The sequence below is a fragment of the Dermacentor variabilis genome, chromosome 6 (assembly GCF_050947875.1).
Source record: "Dermacentor variabilis isolate Ectoservices chromosome 6, ASM5094787v1, whole genome shotgun sequence".
Taxonomy (NCBI): domain Eukaryota; kingdom Metazoa; phylum Arthropoda; class Arachnida; order Ixodida; family Ixodidae; genus Dermacentor; species Dermacentor variabilis.
The window spans coordinates 101,161,045-101,177,169 of NC_134573.1; the positions used below are offsets into that span (position 1 = coordinate 101,161,045).

The following is a 16,125-nucleotide window of genomic DNA, read 5'->3' on the forward strand; positions in this document are numbered from 1 at the left end:
GCCTGCCGAGGTGGCAACGTGCAAGTTTTACCAGCCAGTTGCAACAGCGGCGGCAAACTTTTCTTGGAACGCCACCGCTAACCTCTAGCCACGGCGTCACTAAGTCGACTGTGTGTGGAGAACAATACGTGCGTCCTCGACTCTCCGTCGCTGGAGCCGAGTTTGACGAAGCAGGCTTTTTGCCTGAACCCGCCACCGCGGACCTGATCTGCTATGAGCGGGGGAGTTGCCGCGGGAACGTCTACGGAGACCCCTTCCCACGCGCCGTTCAAAAAGCTAGACAATGGACGCCACGGCGGCCGCGCTGAGTAGGGTCAGCTCCGGGTTCTGCGAAGGCCCTTTGCCCTCGGGGGTGGGGTGGTGACCATGAACCTGTGCGGGTGTGTGTGTGTGTGATCCCTCGCGAAGAGGCGGCTCGTCTCCGGGTCGAACGTTTGCCTCACCTTGGGATCGAGGGAGGACCGAGTGTTTACAAACCGCTGTTGTGCGGCTGCTCAGTGCACTTTCTCTCGCAGTCATGCTAGACTGGTGAACTGCAACATCCTGATGTAGATACTGTAAATAAACCCATATTCCTGGTTCTCGATGAGAAGCAGTCCTTCCCTTCAACAACGTCCTCAGCGTGGATAAGTTGGACGACGGCATGGGCCAGCTACCTTCTAATTCATGCCCGACTCCAATCTTGACAACTGATTACGAGCGATGGGATTGAGCCCCCAATCCTGACAGCGCGTTTGAAAAATGATGCATGCGATGTTTCAGTGTGACAGCATTACGCAGATCAAAACATAGGCTTCGGTCACGTAAAGAGGCATGGCCTCGGTGGAGCAACTCGCGGGTAAGAGCGACGGATCGGGTAAAGAGGGAGAGCGTAGTTGTCTGACGTAGGGAGGCACGTGACAGGAGGAGCGCTGGCAGTTGCGCAGATGGGCGGCAGGAGCGCTGGATTGTGCAATGCCCTGTACGACACCTTGTTGCAGTGGTTGCGCGTTCACCGCAATTGTGGTGCTGATTTAATGCTAGAGGTCACCAGTGACCGGGTGATCGCGTAAAACGGTGACTGCGTAAAAGGTGAAGTTAACAAAAATTTTGTTTCCAGAAATGAATCGAGCCCGAGGACATGGCTCGTGTGCGCTGTTATATATCAAAATGATGTAATGGAGGTTGAATAAAGTGTTCGTGTTGTGTTAATGCTCTCGAATAATCGTCGTAGGTGGGGTCTGCCAAACAATTTTATTTTTGACGTGTAGATGCTCATACAGCACCAGGGGGTCATAAAGTCGAGTGAGCAAGAGCTAACAGAAGAAATGCAGATGCGGACAGGTAAATGTCGAATGAGAGGATTGCAAATGCTATCGCACTGCAATCGGCTGAGAGAAGTAGGGACGTTTATATTATTCATTTTCTCATCCTCATGGCACGCTTAACTTCGTTTACGTTCACACTGTTTGCCAGAGAGCACGGGTAATAGAGGGCAAATTTAGAGGGGCACTAAGTAACCATATTCCAACATCAATTGAAATGCCCGGTGAGTGCTGGCAGGGGCATAGTAGAGCGCGCGCGCGCGCGCACACACTCACACACACACACACACACACACACACACACACACACACACACACACACACACACACACACACACACACACACACACACACACACACACACACACACACACACACGCACACACACACACACACACACACACACACACACACACACACACACACACACACACACACACACACACACACACACACACACACACACACGTGCCTGCGTGCGTGCATGTTTGTGGAGAATAGGGTGCTGTCACCTAGTGAATGATTAGCAGGGGGAGAGGGAAGGCATAGTTGGCGTGGAGTTCATTGAGAACCAACGAACACTTTCTTGCTTGAGAGTTTCCGCACTCACTGGAGAGTAAAGACTAATAAAATTCTGTTTCTTTTCCTTTTGCGTGCCAAAACTGCTACCTGGATATGAGGAACGCCGTAGTGACGTACTCCGTATTAATTTTGACCCCCCGGGTTTTTTAACGTTCGCCCGATGCTCGGTACATGGGTGTTTTCACATACCGTCACACTTAACATTTCGGGCTTAACAGCGCAACGCCATAGCCACTGGGCTACCGCAGCGGATTCTCCGATAAAAGTTGGCGACAACGCGGTTAAATATAGACAAGCTATCATCGGATTGCCAGCACTCGATACATTTACGCTGCATGCGAATAACCGTATTCCGGTCCACGGCTTCGTAAACTTTATACCGCCTGGCATCGCTGTTTCAATAACGTTATTTAATCCTTTTCATTGGGCGCTGACGAACGCTATCGGTTTTTCCGTCGGTCTCGTCTCATGGACCACCGAGGTACAGCACCTGCAATGCCACTGGCGGCACTCTTCATCGCGCATGACGCCTGGTGGCTTCCGCGGTGCTGTTTCTACGGCACAGCTGTAGGTGCGCCCTGCGTCTGGCCAGGACGTCGCCTCTCGCGCGTACCATTTTAACACCGTTCGAGCAACCGCAGCGCAACGCTACACCTTACTGTTACTTTAGCTGCTTGGCGGTTCCGGCGACACGGCCAATTTCGAAAATGCCCTCTCAGTTGGCGGCGATGCGACGGAAGAAGTCATACAAGCGGGTCGACGAAGAAGGCCTGCAAGACCTGCTGAACAGCCTGCCGACGATGGCCAGCAGCTCGTCCACGATGCGGCACTCGTTCCCGCCGTCGCCGAAGGAGGGGCCAACGGCGCTGGGCGATCGAGTGCAGACGGCGCTAGCGTTGGGCGTCTTTTGCCTTCTGGCCGTCGTCGTTGGCATCTTCCTCTTCTACGGCGTCACCCCGACAGAGCCCGTTTGTCGGTCGGACGTCTGCCGCTCCTACTCCAAGGTGTGTAAGCGTAAAAAAAGCGGTGCTCATTGTCCTGTCATGTCCTTTCTGTGTCCTCGTCTTAAAAATTTGCGCTGGGTTACTTTCGTAACAAGGAATAATAGAGATGTAAGTATAATAGAGATATCCGTCCGTCCGTCCGTCCGTCTGTCGGTCGGTCGGTCGCTATAGGTCGGTCTTTAGAGGTTTATTACTGAATACGGGCAGTCTAGTGCGGTAATAATATTAAATACAGACACACGCACACACAAACAAAAGAAGACAGAAAAAACTAATTATGTCACATTTCCGTACAGCTTTAGATAAAACACCATAGCAAAAAGTTTTCCAGCGTTTACAGCCACTTCTTTGATAGTCATTTTAAACAATATGAAGGAGAAACGAAGAGAACAACGGCGAGATTTCGCGCTCTTTTTCATCGTGGGGCTGTTTCTTGCAGGTTCTGCTGCCAATATGGTTGTTTCAGTAGGCGTGTAAATGAAGTGAACTGCTACGGGATCTGAGAACACCAGAGTGAAATTTGGGTCTATAGTGTCTATGCGCATACCACCAGTGGGAAAGGTAACTTGAAGCTAGCATGATCATGATGACGTTTGTCTAAGCTTCGACCTTCGATTTCGAACTGGCTTGTGAATTGGTGTATAAACGTTTAGTAACTTCATTTCTTGCGGAAAGTTTGCTGTGTGGCAGCACTTCATTATACATGCTTCAATTTCTTTTACAGTTAAATGGTCTTCAAAGCGCTAAAAGCAAAACTGCTAAGAATGTGGAAAATAACAAGCCATAGTGAGTGCTATCAGGGGGCGAGATCTCATCAAGATTTCATCTCGCGTGAGTCGAATGTGTCGAAATCAATCTGTTTGGTGGCAATAAGCAATGACGTGAATTAGTTGTGAGCGCAAAGCACTACTCTGTTTAAAGAATAACTGTTTTGAGGTTAGGAAGCATCATACTTGAACTACAGAGAAGAATAAAAGGCGTTCCAAATCGTGGAAAAAAATCATGTAATACCCTCTATTCTTGCGCTAGTTGAACGATTGCAGTGCCATGGTCTTGTGGCAGCCGTAAACATTCATGAAACTTTGGGAACTGCCGAAGGGGCTTGGCCAATATTCTGGAAGGATGAATGCTTTCCGAAAGCGAATCCAGACAGACGCCATCTTACAACGGGCACGAATGAACGTTACTATGTAGCGGAGAACAGGCAGGCCTTCCTTCTCACTTCGAGCTTATTTACGTTCGCAAATTCGACAATATGTGGACGGGACATATCTTGTCAAGCGCTTCCTGATTAAGCTCGAACATTATGGCAAAATTTCCGCGAGGTCACGATGTCAGTGTATAGCGAAAGGAAATGTTTTAGCCAGGAACAGTAAGCCTTCACTTCTTCGGTTATCCAACACCTTTACTGAAAGGGCAGGGACAAAAATGTTTGTACTGCGCGGACCTGTTCCATATAGCTGAAGTTGGGGCAAGCACTGGTTTCAGCTCTGCTCGTAGGAAGCTGCGAAAAAGGGTTTTTTACTTACGCTTCACTCGTGCGATCGCCGAAACGTTAGTAAAGGCGCTTTTTCGCACGTGTGCTGATTCTTTCCCTCTACTGCGTTGAAGCAAAATCGGCATCAGATTTTCAGGGGTTCTATGCACCGGCTTTCTGTTTTATAGATCCGTTAAAATTAACCGTGATATATATTGCAATACTTTCACGTCAGTAGAATAACTTGAAGAGGTGAACGCTGTATTTGCCAGATAAATTGCAGAACTATGTAAGCTAATTAACAACAAATAATTTTTGCTAATCATTTTAGAGCATCACATTCCTTAATTACATTTAGCAGATCATCAATTCTATTATACATTAATTATAATTATAATTAATGTCCTCTAATATAATCACTGTAGAGCACATGTCCCATTTGCGTAATTGAAGCCTAGCAACCATAAATTTACATCTATATAACACCAGTTCCGAGAGATGCATTTTCATATCTAGGCTCCAGGTTAGACTTACCAGAACTATGGAAAATGTAGTGCTGATAAGTTAACTTTGGGCGCTGGAAAAACGGCGCACTTTCTCCAGCGCTTAAATAGCTACGTTCACCGTGCGAACGGATTTACAATGGACTGGTTGATTTAGTCAGACCTCCCAAGAGATTCTGCTTGCAGAATTGCCATAACCCTTCTTTTACTGATATGTAACATGCACGCTTCGATGTTATGGATGTCTTTTGGACATCCTTCAACGTTGTAAAGAAATTATGTGATCCTCTCTGGCCGCCAAAAAAAAAAAAAAGAAGAAAAAAAGAAACAAATTCCCAGCCGTTAAGAAGTGGACTTCACCTTTTAGATGCAATAGATTGAAAACGCTCAAGCGGCATTACAAACAAGTTAATTGCTGCGTCGTAAATTAAAGATAGGGAACCCTCGGTATAAAAACTCCTCTTAGACCCCTATAAGTACTCCGCCTTGGTGCTCTATGCCGACGTAAGGACTACATTGTTTTGCAGCTTCTCCGGCAGATGCTGAACGTTTCGGTGAAACCCTGTGACGACTTCTACAGCTACGTATGCTCCAAATGGGACGCCAGGCATTCCTACTCGTTCAAGGAAGGTGTATATCTGCGGTACGTCTATAAGTAGTCTATAAGTGCTCGTTTTACAATGAGAAGCTTTTCGCGTCTTGGCATACCCGTTTTCTCTAACTTGGTATTGAACGTGGCTATGCCCGTGAGATTGACACGTGTACTTGTTTATCTTTATCGGGTGACCATGTTTCACTGCCTAACAAATGTTATCGCACAGCGCAGGACGTGCCTGCATGTATCAGAAGTTTATCGAATGCTATCGATGGTTCTATCCGCTGTCTATTGTCACCGCACCTTGTGTAATCTGATTTCATGTATGCGAGATGCGAATGGTGTAGAAATTTCTGGAAGACACGCGGGAACCAGCGATTACTCTGGAATCTTCGATGACTGATGCATAAAAGTCGACGCGCTTGACCTGCTGATCCGATTTCGACGATCGCCGACTGTGTTCGCCGCTATCGTTGTGCTTTAAGTGTAGCCTATTTTAGTGGGCACAGGTTCGCCCAATAAATGTTTCGTCCTTCACAGTATTGCTACTGTGTTTTTTACAGTCACTACTACGGGACAATATCAGCCGCACGCCGAAAAATATCTCCCCCTTGCCGAGATCTTAGCCTGGACCGGCCACTTGGTGGACAAGTGCCGGCCCTGCCTTGATGTTCATTGTATGGCTTGTCCGTGACCTCACGGACGCAGCTTTTCACCACGATGGTTCTCCAGTATGGCACCTAGGATGACGTCAGTGTATTATGTTGACTGCCGCGTTCTACCTGCTTCCATGGAGGAAGGAAAGCTCAGGAGAGTCCCCTGCCCAACTGGTTGTGTTGGATATTTTCACCACGATGGTTCTCCAGTATAGCACCTAGGATGACGTCAGTGTATTATGTTGACTGCCCCGTTCTACCTGCTTCCATGGAGGAAGGAAAGCTCAGGAGAGGCCCCTGCCCAACTGGTTGTGTTGGATAGGGCTCGAGCCGCGCGAGACGCCAACGGACGCAGCTGCTCACCGTGCTGGTTTGCCAAGATGGCGCCTACGATGTCGTCAGTGCAAACCATCTATATCAAGACTGCAAACGGAAAGTGACAAACATGCGTTGTACAGAGCGAATCTGTTTGTCTATTTCTGTTTGCTGCGCTGATACAATGATATTTCAGTACCAACTTCCGCAAAACTGCCACCTCGCTGAAACTCACCCTACCAAGCGCAAAACTTCGCACGTACTGGTACTGTCTCTAAATCTTCGTTGTGGTGCATTGCTTCACACCGGAGATGTCGGAAGCCTAGGCTTGTTGGGGTGCAGTTCTGTCACCCTCCCTATATTGCGGCTGCTTATAAATACTTGCTATACGGCGAAGCCGATAGGAGCAGAAGCAGTAGATTTACTTCGCCTCCGTAAATTTAGTGAGATCGTATAAAAATTACACCAACACTAATGAGAAACACTGAATAAGTTTAGACTGATAAAGTATTGTTGAAGAACTCTAGTTGAGTTGGCTTCAAGGTTCATTATTAGCAGAGAAAATGACGGTCAAAATTTCCCTGTAAATTTCGCGTCGAAACTCCAGAGTCAGTGTGACGTCACAGATGACAAATTATTTTTCGGCACTTCGGCCGTCGTGGCTCAATAAAAGTTCTAGAAACTTCCCTACTATAGGCTTTGGCTTTTTTGGAATAGAATGTGGCTCATTTTCACCGATAGAAAGTTTATAGGGACAGGGTCAAAATCCACGACGTCAGGATAGTTGCTACGGGAATTTCAAGGCGGCGGCGCTACCCGTATTTCGTTCTCGTGTCATTTCCGGTTTGTTTCGCGCATTTCTGGTGACTGCGCAAGCGCTCCGCCACATGGCCTTTTTCGTATTTCGCGGGCTCTCTTTTCAACCCGGAAAAAAAGGACTACGTGAGACGTATCGCAAAGGAAACAACTTGATCGGTGGTTTCTGAAGGTGCTCTACAAATCTGCTTATCATACTTGGGGTCCTCAGCCAAAAATTAAAGAAGTTGGATAGTTAAACTTAATTAATTAGTGAGTTATGGGGAAAACAAAAAAGAGAACATTGTCTGAGTTACTATAGGCTATTGCGAATAGTATGCGTTCGGTTCAATTCGCTTCCGACGCGCCTTTCATTTTAAATTCTTGGCTCAAGTTATCTGGGATACCCTGTATAAAGCAATTCACGGTAGGAATGCTGTCCTGCGCATCAGCTAGCCTTCAAAACAGTAGCATCAGCCACAGTCAGTAAACTCTGGGAGGGTTCGCGAAAAAGCTTCGCTTAAAGCTGCGTTTTTAATATGGCACGTTGTCTCGGCAGGCGGTATAAGACACGTAACGGTTCAACTTTGTTTCCTCAATTTTACTTCCATTTCTTAGGGCAAACTTCACCCGAACATTTTCGCTTGTAGATGACCCGATAACATTTAAATTCTTGGTGATATGAAAGCTGACCTGAAAGGTAGCTCAACAGCTGCATTTACTACAGAATTCATTTCTCAACTAAAGTCTATGCAGCTTGTCTCACGCGATACGCGAATTGTCGCATCCTTGAAACGGGGGCATTGGTATCACAGGATAGAATGGGAAACCAATGCGCGCAGAATTTCTTCAACAAACTTATAGAAATTTCACAGGTGAAGGAAGTCGCACGATACACGATTGAGCAAATTGCCATTCATGTCTGCGGGCAAATGCAATTTTACGTGTTCATGCAAAATCCTTTACCTGTTGGGGAATTTCAGACGTGTTGTTTTTCATTCGCATTGACCGCAAAATTTTCCAAACCCACACAGAAAAAAAGCGTTGGGTCATACTGAGCTCTGCGCCTCCACAGGACGAACAGCTGCGTACTTGTTAAAAGTTATGTCGCAATTTCCGTTTGGAAGCTATATACTCCGAGCTTTATCGATGGCGCAGGTGTGCTGCTCACCTCGCAAGCATGTAGCAGCCGCTGTAGGCGACAACGAAAAGGAATATTTCACTGTGATCATAGTGAACTACAATTTCAGGCACTCTTTCTTAATATGAAGATGTGGTTATGGTTGATTTGATCCGGTATACGCCTGGCGTGCCCAGTGCACATCGCGCTTCATTATCATTTAAGCACGCCAAAGTCATTAAAGCCTATACTTAAGCCTTCTGTGCTATATGCGTGCTGTAGTCAACACATGCGCAGAGAGAGCGATAACAAAAGCTGCAGTTCCGCGTGTGGGAGCTATCACTCCCGATCGCCACGAACATGCGCGTATAGTTTCCTACTAAAATTACCAGGGGAAACTCTGGCGTTGCGATCATTCAGTTACCACGGAAACGATGGGTACTACATGGATTTGTGTAGCCTTCGTGCTTGTGGCTTTATAAAGTCTCGTGACTGCATTTATTGCGCCGTATTTCCGTTTACCGGTCGAGCCAGTGTAAGTTCAAATTCGAGCCAGTGACATTTTTCTAAACGCTCGACGGCATTAAGACTCAGCTCATGCGCATGCATGGCGAATGGTTATGCTCTTATAGAGCAGTATTTTTTTTTTTGAATATGTGCAATTCGCAACGTCACAGGGTCGTCTGAAGCCAGACAGAAGAAGTTTAGGCAAACCCGTGCACTATATCTGCAAAGACTTAACCGCTACGTTTGCAGCTTCCATAAACGCCAACGGCAGAAATTCCTCTGGTAAGTTTTGTCGGAAAATATGCACACAAGCCTCTTAATCACGTGATCTTCGCTAATGTGGCTTCTTCAAGGTTAGACACTAGACAACATTACTTAGAAGCCTCATAATTTTAACTATCTTGAAACGCGGAATAATTGGCTGATTGCTTGACATGATTTAACGTCCATCAGTATATGACGAAGGCTATGAGAAACAGTGTGTAGAGGACTCCAGGGTAATTTTGACCACCCGCTGCTCTTTAACGTGGATGCAAAGCGTGGTGCACGAACGTTTTTTTGCATTTGCGGAGTGGGGTATGACTGTACAAATGTTTACACAGGACTACAACGGAGCTCTAACAAGACGTGGGATGATGACAAAAGACGTAGTTGAAAACTATATCATCATTCTGGCAGCCTTGGGCGCGCATAAGTATCCGACAAAAGAATTTCACAGGGTGAGATATGAAACTCTCCGGTCAGCTATTTCTGTGCGCCCAAGGCTTTCACAATGATCAAATAATTTTCGACTACGACTTTTGTCGTCGCACGTCTAGTTAGAGCTCCGTTGTCGTCCTGTATAAACTTTTGTAAGGCCCTAACGGTAAGTGTGTTACCAGTGTGTTAGAAAACGCCCTTGAGGGCGTATACATTTTTCATAGTGTAACTTCAGCCAGTCATCGATCCTCCAATCTCCTGCTCAGCAGCTGCACGACATTGCTGGCGACTCACCGTGGCACGTGCCAGTATACAATAGAATTGATAAAAAAAGGGAAATAGTTCACGAGCCGGGTTTTCTTTTTTTCTAAAATTGCAGAAACTAACGTATATAGTCACCACTCACGATACAGTCAACATTTGCAAGGCTTCCAACACATACTCAGCACTTGTGGGAAAGAAAGAAGCACCTCACAGAAACACAGCAAAGGCGGCAGAAGAGAACTGGAAGGATGCCGGTCTTCAATTTTTGAAGCTCTTGAAGTTTTACTAGTTGAAGACGCGTCTTTCTTCCGCGTTCCAATGTGTCTTTTTTTTGTCCTCTAAGGGAGCCAAAATGTCGTTGACGTGTACGTTGCAACTAGCCTAGCTTTGTGAATAAGTGCTGCGACATCCTTTCCATCGCGTTTCCTCTTGCAGGTTCATCCAGCGCGTATCCGAGAGGAACCGCCGCACTGCCGTTCCAGCGCAGGGACAGAGCGCGTCGCAGAAGGCCGCCAAATTCTACCAGTCGTGCTCGGCCACCTACACGCAGGGCGGTGACAGCGAACTGGACGCAGTCAAGCAGCTGCTGCTTCGGGTCGGCGTCCTCTGGCCCCGGCTCAGCAATGACTCGAACGTGCTCCGCATCTGCTTCGCCATGTCGGCCACGCTCGACTGGGCACCCGTGATCCTCTTCTCGGTCCGTGGCCCCGCGGTGCCGATGACGGTGTCGCCATCGGCTTTCTTTCGCGAAGTCCTGGACAGGCGTCAAGCCATGCTCGGCGGAGGTGGCAGCGACTACAGGACGTACTTCGGGCACATGTTCCGCGTCTTTGACCAAACCGAAGAACCGCGCGACGACGTGCTCGCGTACGGCGAGCTGATCGCGATGGAGTCCCACCTGGTTCCGGCGCTTGAACGAGCGTACGCCGTAATCGAGGGCGACTTCTTGGAAAACGCGACCCTCGACGAGGTCATCCAGTTGGCCGGCAACACGATCCCCAAGTGCGTATGCGAACGGTCAGTGCGTTTTACGGCAGAGAGCCGGTCGACAGGAGCCTCTGAAAAGAATGTCAGTGCAAGCGATGACGAGTTGTAGGAAGGGCTGTGTTTGCGCCGTGCTAAGAAGGCGGGGAAACGATCTGCATGCGCGCCGCTCAGGAAAAGCGAACGCGTTCGGCAGTTGGCGCCTGAAAACAAAGTGTATGACTCGCCTCAAGAGGGACCATGTGCAGTGCGCAAGGGTGTAGTACCAATATTTCTTCCGTACCTATAGTCTTTGTGACCCCGTATTTATAGAGAGCAGTTGCAGTGGAAACAATAAACAACTTAACAGCCCAATGTGCCACCCGCTTAGTGTTTAGCTACAGCTGATTGAATTGTTGTCGCTCAATCCTTTATTCAGTCGCATATATAGTTGAATTGTGCACTCCGTTTTCTAAGGGGGAGTGTAGATGCGAGGAGTGTAGCTCGCTCAGGCGGATTGGAGGACGTTGGCAGACTTGGACGTGTGGGTACGTAGTGCATCTCCCTCCGGACGTTCCTAGCCCTGGACAGCTCTGTGAATGAGACAAACACCATGTACTTAAATGGCGTCTTCCGCTTCCCAGGTCCGCATGGGAGGCGCAGTTTCGCGAGAACTTCGACGCGGTGGTGTACAACGGCACCGCGTCGCAGAGGGTCACCGTGGACAACGTACGCTTCTTCGTCACCTTCTTCGATCTGATGCACGCGCTGGGCGAGTCGCACATGGCCTACTACCTGGGCTGGACCGCCATCCAAGGGCTCTCACTGTTGACCAAGCCCGAGGTAATCCGCTACTACTACTCATCGCACGGAGAGGCGGCGCGGGACCACGTGCTCTTATGCGTGGGACTCACGCACCATTTCACGGGGCTCGCCTTCTACGCCAGCTACATCCGAGACGAAGTTACGCCCGAGATGATCGACGACGTCGCTCTCCTTGTGAGAAACGTGCGCGCCTCCTTTCGCAAAGGGTACGCGGCATCGCCGGTGTGGAAGGGCTTCGTCGACCGTAGCACACAGCCGCCCGCCGCGAACGCTTCTTCGTCGCCGAGCGGCCCGCCGCTGAGTTTCGCTCACGATTCTCGCGAAGACGCCCTGAACGAGCTCTTCGAACACTATCCGGACATGAACTCCACCGTACTCGACAATATCGAGAGCGCAGTGGCCGCGCGGCGCGCGACGACACGGGACACGCGCACGGCTCGGTTTATCTGGAACGGCACAGTTCGCTTCCACTATTTTGTGGCCAAGGCGGCGACGGCGGTGTCGCAGCGCTTCGAGCTCATGCCCGTCGCGCTGGAGCCGTTGTTCTACAGCCCGGACGCACCGCCGGCCGTGAAGTACGGCGCCCTGGGCGCCGACATCGCCGATGCCATCGCGGGCCTCGTGTTTGACGACCTTCGCGAGGCGGACAACAGCACGCGCACCGCGGTCGAGTCGCAGCCCCTGTGCTTGCTGGACGCGTCGGTTGCCGGCACGAGGAGCGCCGTGCCTCCGCCCGGGTGGCCGCACATGACGAGGCTTCAGCTGGCCGAGAGGGCTATGTCCCTGGACGCGGCCTTCAGGGCCTTTCTCGACGTCACCGACGGGGGCCACCAGACGAGGCTGGACCGCCACCAACCATTGTCGGGCAAGATGATGCTGTTCGTCTTCTGGTGCATGGTCCAGTGCGGCGCCTCCGACGGGAAGCACAGGTGCAACGACCCGCTCAGGCTCATCCGTTACTTCGGGGAGGCGTTTCAGTGTGAAGTGGGAACGGCCATGGCCACTGTGAGAGATTGCGTATGACGGGTGGGCGTTGTGGCGACGACCACCTATACTATGGTTGAACGTGTTGTAATCGAAGACAGGATTCAAACGTAGTACATACTACCGTCTTTACCTTGAGCCTGACGTCTTATGACAGTTTCATGGCTATTCGGCTCTCGGTAAACATCAATTGACTCAGATTGCCGTGGAAGTTTCCGCTGGTGAAATTAATCCAGTGTCCCTTGTTGCTGCCGTAAATGGCACATGAAGCTTGAATTTTGTTTTACTTGCGCTGCTGATATGGAAGTCTATTTTCTTTTATATACAGGTGAATTCAATTGACTTTATTTTGTCCACGAATTAGCTCTACTGGAGAGTCACAGTTTTCTTCTGATATACATGAATTCAAATAACTTATTTTGTTTCAAGTGACTTATTTTGTTCATGAATTACCTCGACTGGAGAGTTACCGAAACAGTTTTCAATATCTTGATCTTTATGTTTATTTTTATTTTATAGGGACAAGTGTGAGCACGTCATCAAAACGTTTATTGAGGGGCAGCGCGAATGTGCAAAGCACTATGTGTTCCCACTCCAGCTCCTCCGAGATAAATCTGATCATCCTTAATTTAATTTTGCGGCATTACATTGGGACCACCTAGCAATCGTGATACCATATTGTAGTGAACAACTAAATTCTTTTCTAAATATCTTCAGTGAGTGCGAATGTGACGAGGCCTATTTATTTTTATTTTCATCTGTTATGCAACGATTTCTTTGTTACCTGAGAGAAAACATAAAGAAATTTACTTTTTAAACGACCCCGAAGCAAATAAGAAATTGATGGCATGAACTATACCCAGGACAGCCTTATATGGGAATGAGCATACCAGGCAACTAGAGGTTGCGCACACCCGCCTCATCATCATCATCATCTTGATTATCAGCAGCCGCCTATTTTGTGTCGCCTGCGGAACGAACTTCACCTGCAATGACATCCAATTATACGTGTTTTGCGTCGGCAGATTTCATCCTATGCCTGCTAATTTCCCACTTTAATCACAGCGCATATAGCACTGTGCCGTTGACTACTGCCCTTTACTACCCTTGATACGGATTGTGTAACTCAAATAGACCACCGGTTACCTACACTGCGCATTACATGGCCGGCCCAACTGCCATTTCTTCCTCTTAATTTCAACTATAATATCGGCCACCCCCGTGTACTTTCAAAGAAATTGGAGGACGCTTAAGCTTCGCCTTTAATAGTGGAATGCGATAGCATTCAAAGATCCCTGACTGTTTCCCACGCTTCCCGGCAACCGCAGCTTATGTAACCGTAATGTTTACCGGGAAAAGCTGGCAGCGAACGCTCTGCCCGAAGGCGAGCTTTCTCGTAGAAACGCGGCATCTTGCGTTCGCCGCGATGCGGCGGAGGCGAGCGCCATCTGGTGGTGTTGCAAGGAACCGGGCGCGCCGCTCCGTGGCATCCGAGATGCGCGTGCTCCTCGGAAGCCGTGGCCGGCCTATGTGGCCGGCCACGGCTTCCGAGGGTAATGGTAATGTAGGACAGACAGAGACCAGATTACCGGAAAGGTTATATGTTGTAGAGAACACAATGAAAGATATGGGGTTGAAATGCTCGGCAGCCAAATCAGAACTCTTGGTCATTAAACATAGCAGAAAAGGTCGTAAACCAAGAGGTTACATTCCGGAAGATGAGCCAAGAGTGTGCTTACACACCCATGAAGGATCCGCAATCAGGCTAGTTGAAAAATCAAGGTTCTTCGGTATCACAGAGAAGGAAACAATAACTATAGAACAATACAACATATCTCGAATAGAACAGATGAAGTCATTAGGTTACTAAGGAGAATTATCAATAGACACAGAGGCTTAGGAGAAGACAGGGCTTTGAGGCTAATACACGCCTTTGCTCTCTGTCACTTCACTTATGTGGCTGGATTATTCATATAGAAGCAGGCCAAACTTAACAAACTTCATGTGATGCTCGGGAAGCTTGTTAAAGTAGCCCTAGGGATACCCAGTAACGCTGCAACCGACAAACTCATGAGTCTAGGGGTGCATAACAGAATGGAAGAAATCGCGGAGGCCCAACAGCAAGCGTAATACGAAAGACTGACAAAAACACGAGCTGGCAGGAACATATTACAGGCAAGAGGTATAGAACTGAATAGATCCAGGAGCCCAATAGAGGCTGGAGTATAAGGACTGAAACTAGGAAGAAGATCAGAACCGACCCTCTCCCCAGAAACATGCATCCAGAATATATTATCAAAAGGAGAAAGGCAAAAGCTAAAGCACTCTTGCAGGAAATAGAGCAGCAGAACCAACTGGCAGTTATAGGTGATGCTGCCTGGGTGAAAGGTAAAGAAGCACATACAGCCATAGTATCAAATTAACAAGGGAACGTGCAAGACGCACAAGACGCTATCACTATTTTTACCAAGGACCCCATGGTGGCGGCAGTTGCTCTAGCCACCAGGAGTAATAAGTGGGCCTGCATTTACACTGATTCGAAATCCGCTACAAAGTGTTTTGATAAAAGATATGTAGCTGGAGTTGCAGCTAAACTTTTTGAAAACATTGGGATTATGAGAACTGAAATCCGATGGTTTCCTGCGCATATGGGGAAAGTGGACGAGACTTGGGTAAACCTCAATGAGGTTGCTCATGACTTGACACGAGGACTTGCTAACCGTGACAGTCACGACCGAGCCGTTCACCATCAAGCCAGGGAATCCAGAGATCATTTATTAACTTACAATGACATAACGAAACATTATTATTTAGGATGCCGGCAATTCCCATTGCAACATTCAAAACTGAACAGGCAGTCTCACTTCGTTTATTGCAAACAGGTGCAGATTCCACGCCGTAACACATTAATAAAATATATCCAGAGAGAGAGAGATTAAGATGGAATGCAACAATTGTAATGGCATCATTGGGATCAGACATATGCTGGCGGGGTATGCCGCGACTCTCCCCAAACTCGTTGAAGAATGGACTCAGTGGGAAGAAAGGATTCGAAGTCCATTGTTTCAAGACCAACTAGAGGCCATCCAGAGGGTCCATGATGTCGCTGAAGGGCTTGGTCTAACAGTGCCAACGTGCGAGCGGCCCGCCTTGGCTTAAGATGTGGAGCGTCAGGACCTCATTAGAACAAAAGTTTTCACACACACACACAGTATGCGGCGCGCGATCACGATGTTATCGCCCTTGGAGTGTCTATATAATTGCTGTCTCAATAATATAAGAATTTCCGGCAACTGTAGCGTCCCGTCGTCCATTACTTTGCACAAAAGAAGAAGTAAAAAAAATTTCACCATGCGACCTTTCTCGTCTGCTAGCCAGAAAGCGTCCAAAACTCTGCCAGGCGAAAATTCACTCGGCCAGAGAGAAACGAACGCGCACCGAAGTGCGCCGCCCCCTGGCCGGGACGCGTATTAACGCGATAGCGTTAAGGAGCTCGTGTCGCAGAAAAGCCGGTGTCGTCGGTGTCGGGTGT

At 48.4% G+C, this 16,125-nt stretch overlaps 1 protein-coding gene across 1 annotated transcript; it reads left to right on the forward strand.

Annotated features, from left to right (window-relative positions):
- The first annotated feature begins 2,544 nt into the window (after positions 1 to 2,544).
- LOC142584295 (neprilysin-1-like) lies at positions 2,545 to 12,936 on the forward strand. The gene is made up of 4 exons (XM_075694440.1): positions 2,545 to 2,890; positions 5,398 to 5,513; positions 10,257 to 10,823; positions 11,429 to 12,936. The coding sequence occupies exons 1-4, from the start codon at positions 2,594 to 2,596 to the stop codon at positions 12,630 to 12,632; spliced, it is 2,184 nt and encodes a 727-aa protein (XP_075550555.1). The 5' UTR covers positions 2,545 to 2,593; the 3' UTR covers positions 12,633 to 12,936.
- The last annotated feature ends 3,189 nt before the right edge of the window (positions 12,937 to 16,125 follow it).